General features: G+C 28.3%; 1 protein-coding gene across 1 annotated transcript; it reads left to right on the top strand.

The window, feature by feature from the left end:
* Positions 1–6545: 6545 nt before the first annotated feature.
* Positions 6546–9160, top strand: LOC136976635 (BTB/POZ domain-containing protein KCTD12-like). Its single transcript, XM_067271976.1, has one exon. It carries the CDS (start codon positions 6733–6735, stop codon positions 7501–7503), a length of 771 nt encoding a protein of 256 aa, XP_067128077.1. The 5' UTR covers positions 6546–6732; the 3' UTR covers positions 7504–9160.
* Positions 9161–10242: the final 1082 nt, after the last annotated feature.

Here is a 10242-nt window from a genome sequence, read left to right as displayed (position 1 = left end):
AAATCGTAGTGACAGCGGGCCTATAGAGAGCAGGGTGTGCGATCCTTGCCATAATGCGGTTTGCATGCCAATTTTCATACGTGCATTAATCAAACCGAATAGTTTGGCCGAATATTTGGCCATTCGGCCACGCTCCTAGCCGAATATTCGGCTGAGGCCAAATATACTATTCGTTACATCACTACTTTTCATATTAGAAGGTAACTCAAAAAAGATATTTCTTGTTCTAGATAATTTTTTCATCAAGAAAAATTTTATGAAAGATTTAATAATTATATTTAAGCCTGATTAATGTATATTTTATTTATAAATGTTTGGTTCTACAATACATCATTATAAGAACAACATTTCCAAAAAAACAGTAGTTTTCCACTTTTACAAAAACACATTGACTAGATGATGTATTAAGAAAAGGCATCTCAGCTTATAAAAATGTGAAGCTAGTGAGCCAATAAATAACAAATAAATTAGTTTAATCTTTATCATAGTGTAGTATTGCATTATAGGTATCTTATTTTACAACATTCTATTATTTGACGTCTTATTAAAGAATAATTTCTTAAAGCCAAACAATTATTGAATTATATCAGACTACATTACTACTACTATTATTAATTAAATGCTAAGTAATTTGGTATTAGAGGCAGGTATTAGGTGCCATCTTTTGAACTTATTAAATTTCTATTTAAAATTTAATAAGTTCACAATCACTTGATTGAATATAGAACAATGCCTATATAAGTTTATAGCATTTTTCCACATAAAACCTACTATTTGAGCATAATTTCAATACAGTTGCTCAAAGGAACCATGTGAACATTACTGTGAAATGTTCACCCATTGATATCATAAAATTTTTTCTATTTTATATTTCATTATTTTCATAAAAAATAATGAAAAACCATCAACATAAGAGATAAATACCTTAGGAAAAAGATTGTGTTGTTAAGATATTAAATTATTAGAAAGCAAATTATGTCATTTTAATACAATGTCTATATAATTATTTAATAATTATAGATATTGATTAATTATAGAGATTTTTATAATAGTGAGACTAAATTAGTAAGTTAATGTTATCATTGTTTAGTTTATTATTTCATATTAATATATTTTAATGAAAAATGGACAAGGAGACCAGGTAATATTCAAATTTCTTATATATAAAAAGTGAATGGAAACAGATGTTTAATTTAAAATTTTTGTATTATAAAGAGCTTACATATAACAAATTTTACATTTTTGAAGTGAGGAATGCCTTTATTTTAATATATGAAATCTATAGTGTTTAGCAAAAATTTCATACAACTTTCAGTTAAGATCAATTATTTGTGAATTTAAACATTCATATTTTATTTATTTATTAAAAATTGAAAAATAAATGGTATGAGGGACAGCCTGAAATGTCTAGAAGAGAGAGCACCCTTGAAAAATTCCTGATGTTTTTTACCTGCTAGATCAGATTCTGGGTCTCCAGAATTGCAGGCTGACACTTTTACTGCCTCAGTCATACATCTATCATATCATTGAATTAAGAAATAATCATCGGAGGTAAAAAAATATATTGTAGTATATTGATATGAAAGTAGTGGGAAAACATGTGACACATAAACAAACATTCTTATGAGCAACAAATGGTTTATTTAATAAGAATACAATTGCCATTGTTAGCAGCAATTCTTTCCTGTTGATTTATATAGTATATGCTTGCTTTTTGATATTTTCCGTTATAAGTGAAATTATTCAGAAAATGAAACAGATGGATATTTTATGGTTGCTTTCTCAGCTGTAGCAAATACAGTGGAATGACTTGTGATCTCCTATGCCCAGCTTCTGCAATTTCTGTATTGTCACACACAAGTTATGTTATCTTGGTAGAAAACAAATTTTTTTTTTGTTGTTGACCAGTGCTAGTTTGTTTTCCTTTGTGCTATATTTAAGTGGTCCATCTACTTACAATAGATAGCCATGCTGATAATTTGCATCTGGTTTAGCAACTTGTAAATGGACAATATCTCTGCAATAATAACAGAATATCATTTGATGTGTTGATTTGCAAGTGTAATTTTTCCATAATTTTGGTTACTTTTCCTTCTTTCGTATCATGATCTTTTATGAGTAATATCTTAAATCATTTATTTTTTATCTTTTGTAATTATTGTATTTAGAAAATTGTTGATCTTTTGCTATGCAGCAATGAAGAATGTGCAATATAATAAGCTAATATATTCTGTTGTATTAACTGATGTGGAATGCAGACATCTAGTTGGACATGTTACCCAACTTTTACAAGTACTTAATGATAGATGTCTAATCTATGTGTGGAAATTATGCCATTTTCTGAGTTATCCTTTGTGAATTTTAATTCCAGCGACATTCTCAAATAGTCATCGTTCAGTTTCATAAACGGGCCGTTAAAGTCAACAAAATTTAATTCATCTGATTGAAATTTCTCATAAGTTTTCAATAGTTCATATACACATTTTTGAGAAGTGATGCCATTTTTGTAACTGTACAGCAATATTGCATGAATGTACACTTCTGTTGCCATTTTGTTAATGATCGTTGGACCTTATTAAATGTAGCTGTAGACATGCTGGATCTATACTTACAAATTAACAGATTATGCTTGTGCTTTCATTTGTATTGCTTTCAGAAATATGTTTTACATTTTCTAACTATGAAAAATGAGTGAATTTATAATTTTTCCAGTATTTTTGTATCAGTTTAATAAATAATAGAACTACTACATTAGTAAAGAGAAAACAGACACCTTTCTTAAATGTCCAGCAAAAGTTTAACTATGTAAACACATACTTGAAAACATAATAGAAAAAATGATAGAAATTGATAATAGAAAAACATAATAATATTATTCCATGTACATAGTGATTTCTACTGAATATTAACGATCAAATTAAACATTGTGAAAGATCAGATATGCATGATCAATAAAACTGAAATTTGTGAAATTACAATTTGAAAATTATCATATCTAACAATACATGGTAGTATCAGAAATAAATTGAATTTGTATTATTAACATAATAAAAATTACATTCAAAATATTTACAGGAGCCCATCTTTGAAATAAACAGCTTCTGCAGTTAAACACTTCTGCTAGAATCTATACCATTTGAAAAAGAATTTGAAAATGCAGTATTGGTAGCCATTTTTTTTTTTTTGCACTTTTATAGTATCTTTTAAAGGCTTTGGTTGCTGTAGTTATCATTGTCAGTTCTGGTCATCAAATATCTGATTGATAGGGCATAATACAGTTTTCATAAATCCTATAATTTTGCCTCCACAGGCTTTATCTGTTACATAAAAAGAAGTTGAAGGGATGGAAATTTCAATAAGCAGTAAATTGGAAGCTGCAGCAAGAAAACTATTAAAAGACACATAAAAAAATGACTTCCGGGACTTCTTTGACGAGTGGTAAAGATTCTGGAAGAATTGTGTAGGTGCAGAAGGAGCATATTTCTAAGGTAGTGTGGTGTAAGAATTTGTCTGTCGTATAATAAAACTTGTGCTAAAAGTTTAGCTTATTTTTGACTCTACTACATACAAGTAATTACACTAAATAACATGTTTAAATATATGCAATTGTATAAATTTATATTCAAAAAAGTAGTAATCTTACAGAAGTTAAATTGTATCATTGTATATAACAGCTTTCTATGAAAATTTAATGTGTGCCATTGAACACACACAACAATATTTGTATTTGTGTTAAACATTCTGCAATTAGTGGTGATTCATTTTGGAAATGACTATTTATATTATAATACAGAATTTATTTAAATTGTTAAACATGTTAGGTTTTTCCCAACTTAATCTCACATGAGATACTGCAGATTTTAGAGATCAGAAAATTTTCTTAGCTAATCTATTATTTGCGAATGTTCTCATTTGCAATAAGATGACCTATCATAGCGATAAATGTATTGTCTTAAAATAGTTAGGCATTAATCATAACTCTGGTATATAACTTTTTAGAAAGTTAATTACATAAAAACAAATATAATTTGTTTTAGACATTGATAATTTTCTAAAATTATCAAAAACTCAAACAGAAAAAAAATTTATTCTTGTATTTTAGTTAAAACAGTAGTTTTAATGCATATAGTTAACCAGAATAATTGATTTGGGTATGTCACGTTGTTTTTTTATTTTTACAAATTTTCCGTGTTGTGACTCAAATTATTTTTGGAAACGAGCTAAATAAACATAAATAACTAATCATGATACTGATTTAACTGTGCCAATGTACAAATTTCAATTAAGTTCTCTTTTAAATGTCGGATGGAAAATATTTTTATAAAAATTAACTTCCGAAATATTTTCATAAATAGTTTATTTTCATTGATACAATTTTACCATTGCAAAGACATTGAAATTCGAAAAGTTTTTTCTAAAAGAATGAAATTAATGTTAGAAATATATTTTGTATGTATAGAATAATTGCATTTAAACTGTAATCAAACTATATAGAGCAAACTTAAATTAAATAATTTAAATTTAAATAAGGAAATGCTCTAAAATATAAATCATTTATATTTTGATTACAATTTAATGGCAAGTATTCTACACTTTCTGTGTATAATTTATGTTTAATTTTATTGTTTCTCAAGATAATTTTATTTTTAGTTTAAAAGTTTATTAGTTATTATGAAAATAAAATTGACTTTTTGAGTCCCAAGTAAGTATATAAATACAGTAGAGTCCCATTTAACTTCTCTGAGAAGAATACTTTATCAATAGAGACAAAAGAATATAGTACAGCTCATTTTGTTTTATGAATATTGGATGTGTGATCCACAGTTCTAGAAATTTAACAAGAAATTTTAATTAAATTCTCGCATTTTATCAAATAATATGAACCAACCATTGCATGTTATGTGAGTTTTTCATTATCAGAGGCATTCTTGATTGATTAATCGAGACACTTCTGTATTATAAATGCTAGTTGTGCCATATAAAACATTACATTCAAAAGTACTTTTAAAATTTTCGCTATTTTCATATCAACTAATATTGACTGATTAACTTTCTTAGTAGATTAAATTTGATTTAAAAAACACGGCGTAAAAAATAATTATTTTTAATATTAAATTTACGAATCTCTATAATAGTAATTACAATTTACGATAAGAAGTAAATTCCAGGAAACACTTTTAACTTTAATAAAATATTAATTCTATATTGGAGAGAACTATTAGTAGACAGAATATAAATTGGAAATTATTCATTTTTATATTGCGAATAAAATAATATATAGTAATTTAAATATAATTAATAATTATCTTAAGTTTGGATCATATTTTAATCTAATTAAATATTAAATAATTTATATATATATATTGACTTTTGAATAGTACCATTTATAAAGCTTTATGTGCATTTGTGATTTTATAAATGAATTTCTTATTATGTAAGATAATTACAAGTAAAATTATACTAAAAATAAGTACTATTAATTTATTCTTTTTAAGAATTTAATTAAATACAGATAAAATTTTAAAAAAATCTACTTAAATAATAACCCTATAGATAATTAAAACTGAATATTTTAATTAAGAGACAATTGTTTTTCCGGCTTCTAATCGGTCAATTATAATATCAGTTTTAATAAATAACAATATATTTTATTGAAGTGTTTTTATTTACATTTGTAATGAAGATATGCTGAGCTGTTTAATTACATTCCTTTAGAATTATTTAATGATTGTAAAATTCTAAAAATAATGGATGATGATTAAGAAATTTTGTTAATTTTATCTCTCTGTACTGTACATCTTTACTGATTTTTCTTTGTCACTTGTCACATTTTATTTGTATTTTTCTCATCTTAATAACTTTGCATTTGAAAATTTTATATATTTTGCTACTTTTTTTATTTCCTGGTAATATTTGTCACATATTGCTAATGCATAATGTAAAACTTTAAATTTGTATATTTATTAAGTTAGAGAGAAAAAAAAAAAAAAAAGATATATTTTATAAATATATCTCATGGTATATTTGCATCTGTCTAATTTTTTAATATTAAAAAATTTTTTGGATGAAGACTGAATTCTTTACTTCTTATTTTTTTCTCTTGTTGTTTATAGTTATTTGTTGCCAAGTTTTGAACTTTTTTTAATAATAATAAACGATATTTTTTGGCAGATTTTTCAGATTTCAAACATTAAAAGTTTCTGAAAGCAATCTGAAATATTAAAAGTATTTTTATTCTTAGACGTTTTCATGTTGTTGCACTGGTTTTAGGTCGTTGACTTAAAGCAAAGATCTAGTTTTAAAGTTGCGGATGTTTGAAAAACTCTTAATAATAAAATGATTGCTCTTTAATATTTTCCTTAAAAACCTTAATTAAATTTTTTTTTTAACGATTGGAGTGGAAAATGCCGGATTTATTTACGTCGAGTTGACGAGTTTAAAATTGTTTTTTTTTTAAGGTGGGATTTTTCTTGTTTGTTGTAAAAATTGTTATAACTAACCGACAGATGTCGACACTCGGTTTGTGTGGCAGCATCCAGATCGATCGGTGCCTACAAATAGCGAGTAGCCCGACAGTAGTCACCTCCATCTGGCATAAAGCCAAGCGGTCTGCTAACGTCTGAGTAAAAATGATCGAGAAGAACGCTACCAAGTGTCACAGACAGAAAAGCTAAAGATGGAAGAATTACTGGAGAGATAATTTTAAGGAAAAATCCGGAGCCACCGAGCAGGATGTCCGCATCCGCAGCAAATGGTGGAGTGGGAGATAATTCCCATTTTCCAGCAGTGATCGAGCTAAATGTCGGTGGGGTTTTTTACACAACGTCACTGGCAACGTTGACTAAAGAACCGAATTCTCTGCTAGCCCAAATGTTCGGAAGCAAGGGAAGACAGGGAGTGATGAAGGATTCGAAAGGTAAATACTTCATTGACAGAGACGGGGTGTTGTTCCGCTACGTACTGGACTATTTACGAAATCAGAAGATGATCCTACCCGAGAATTTCCACGAAAGAGATCGACTGAGAAACGAAGCGGAATACTTCAACCTTCCAGAAATGGCCGCTGGTGTGGAAATGGTACCAGCATCCAGGCTGTCTCACCAGAGCCAATCGGTGGTAGGTCAACCAGGTTACGTAACAGTAGGCTACAGAGGGACGTTCGCTTTCGGCAGAGACGGTCTGGCCGACGTCAAATTTAGAAAACTGACCCGCATCCTTGTGGCTGGGAAAGTGACAATATGCCGTGAAGTCTTTGGCGAGACGTTAAACGAGAGTAGAGATCCCGATCGTGGCACCGAAGATCGTTACACGGCGCGTTTCTTTCTTAAGCACAATTCGTTAGAACAGGCATTCGATTGTTTACAAGAGGCCGGTTTCAGATGTTTAACCGCAGCTGGTTCCGGTACTGCTTCCGGTGGTGTGGGAGAACCTATGAAACCCGGAATGGATTCCGAAGAAAATCGCTGGAACCACTACAACGAGTTTGTCTTCGCCAGACCTTAGAACTTCGGAAATCGGATGTTGCGTCGAGGGACCACCGAAATTTTGCTTTTGTCTTTCGAGGAGACGGAAAATAAAAGGTAGAATCCCGTGTTTCCGTGTCTACGCGGTGAGTCCTTTCTCCCCCTTAAAAAAAAGCCCGTTCTGGACAACCGGGCGACAACATTTTTGTTTAATGTCGTGGTGTTGGGTAAATTTTCGTCTGATGTGCCTAAAAATGTTTTTGTTAGTCATAAATCGATGTTTTAGTATCGAACTGTCGGTGTTACTGACAATTGTCACCGCCATTGTCTAAGTAACGCACACGCCTATATAGAGAAGCTGCCAAACCCAGGATTAAATGTAGAAAGAAGGCATTTTTCGATCCTCCCCCCTTCATTTAAAATGTGTTTCCAACTTTATTCTCCGAATAGGAAAGTTGCAATTGGTAAAATTAAATTGTGCCACTCGAAAAAAAAGGAGGAAGCTCTAAAGTACATTGTTCTCGAATCGAAACTATCCAATTACTAACTGTCAGGGTGTGGTTGCTGACCGTTTTCTGTCGTTACACCGAAGATTAAAATTAACTTCATTCCGTAAATTTGATGATATTTGCTTTCGATTTTATTTATTTATTTATTGAATTTCAACCCCCCTTTTTTCTCCTTTTTAATCTTTAAATATTTATACATAAACACAATCCGTACGGAGGAAGAGAACGAATCTGAAAGCAAGCGAAAGTATTAAAGAATAAAATATATTTTCGATCTCATGAAATATTTAAGGCCGTATAAAATAGGAAAAGTCTCAGTTTTTCCGTTAGAAAATGGAAATATAACATTACATTTCGTTCTAAAATATTTACAGTTTGTTGATGTCGCCAATTAACTTCCGTGTAAACAGCACGTAAACATAACAGGTAAAGAAGTCGAGGAGGAAATTATTTTGTGTTTATTAAACCACTAAAATTTATTACCGGTCAACTTAAACAGTAATTCTCTAGAGAGATGGCAATCGAATAGCTTCCACTCTTTAATTTTATTAAAAGAAATTACTAGTTTGTTCTTCCTGAATAAAAGAGAGGAGAGAGAGAGAAAGCTGCCTTGTGTCGAAATTAATTTTTTTCCCTTAATTTTTTAAATAAAATAGGATAAAAATCTTACTTATCTAAAATGTAATCGTGATTTTTTTTAATTGTTTAGCTTCTCTTAAAAAATTAATTAAAGGTTTAATCCAAAAAAACAAGCTTAATCCTTTAAGAACAGTACTCGAAAAGTTGATTCCCTTTTACGAAAAATGCCTTCTTTCCTGTAATCAGATTTAGTATATTTCTTTTTGATTGCACTAGTTCATAATTTTAATAAAAATTTCGAAAGAAATCCCAAAAAATGCACCTAGAAATTAGTCGAATCGAATTTAAAAATATTAATAATTAATAATAAAAAATTGCACTTCAATGATAATTTATCCCCGGGCAGAAAAGCAAAAATTGTCTTTTTAAATCTGTTGTTTCTCGTATTGAGTATATGTGGATAAAAATATAAAAAAAATCATAATAATAATAATAATAATAATAATCTAAATATTCTACGTTGCTTATTATAGTAAAATAGCTTGTATTTATGAAGTAGTAGTAGCTCGTCTAACGCGGGATTTCATCTATACGTGTGTATAAAAGAAATATATATATATATATATATATATATATATAACTAAAAAAAAATAATAATAATAATAAAAATTGGCAACTGTATATTGTTGTGGGCCCCCCTTCATCGTGCAATTCTCTTAAATATATCGTGTATCCTCTTAAGAAGGACCATTTAATCTCGGTTTACTTAAAAGAAAAAGAAGTATACTCGATTGGTATGTACGGTTTTAACTTAAAATTTTATTTATTATATTTTTTTCTCTCGATAATAATACAAAAATAAAATAAAATTGACATATTTTTCTTTGATAATCTGCTCATAGATCCTCCTTGGGCGCCATTGAAGAGAGAATTCTTATAGAAACTTGCAGATATTTTTCTCTAGGTGTTTGTATATAAAAAAAATATATATATATATAGTCCGAATGGGAGTTTCAGAATTGATATAAAAAAAAGACAATTTTTACTTTATTATTTACAATGAAAATTTAAAAATAATGTACAAAAATATCGTGTGAAAAAAAAAGGATTTGTACAGAATAGATTTTACAAAATATATATATATATAAATAATATAAAAGTGCGATTGAAAAGAGGTGGAATTTCTTTGAATTCACGAGTGATTTATTAATTTATTTCATTTCTTCTAACTTCTGTTTGTAGTTAGTTAAATATAATTTTAGTTACCGATTAAAATCAATAAAGTATTAATTATTTAGATTTTTATTTAGAGGAAAATTTATAATTTAAAAGATATTTTTTCTTTTTAAACAAGCCATTCGAAACGTTCAATGTTTAATGAAGTTTGTATTCTTGTGTACGATTAGTTAACTCTATGTATCTTATGGAAAAAAAAAAGTTCAAATAAATAATGTTTTCATTTAAAATTACAATTACGCTATTTAGTATTATTATTTAAAATTTTTAGAATTTAAATTTATTTATTTGGAGAAATTTTAAGAATGAATTTCTTACTAAAATGGCCGTTTTATAATGGATTACATTCGATACTCGGCAGATATATACTGCATAAACAAAGCTTGTATAATTTAGAATACAGAAAAATTTTTTCTTTTATTCAACATTTGTCAATATTGATCTTAAAGGATTAC

Source organism: Centruroides vittatus, unplaced genomic scaffold, assembly GCF_030686945.1.
Source record: "Centruroides vittatus isolate TY-2023 unplaced genomic scaffold, ASM3068694v2 contig_417, whole genome shotgun sequence".
Taxonomy (NCBI): domain Eukaryota; kingdom Metazoa; phylum Arthropoda; class Arachnida; order Scorpiones; family Buthidae; genus Centruroides; species Centruroides vittatus.
Note: the sequence above shows the minus strand (reverse complement) of the source record. Positions and strands in the feature narration are given on the sequence as shown.

Bases quoted from the DNA above. Each gene is read 5' to 3' on its own strand.
- LOC136976635 (XM_067271976.1), top strand. From the start codon at position 6,733: ATGTCCGCATCCGCAGCAAATGGTGGAGTGGGAGATAATTCCCATTTT.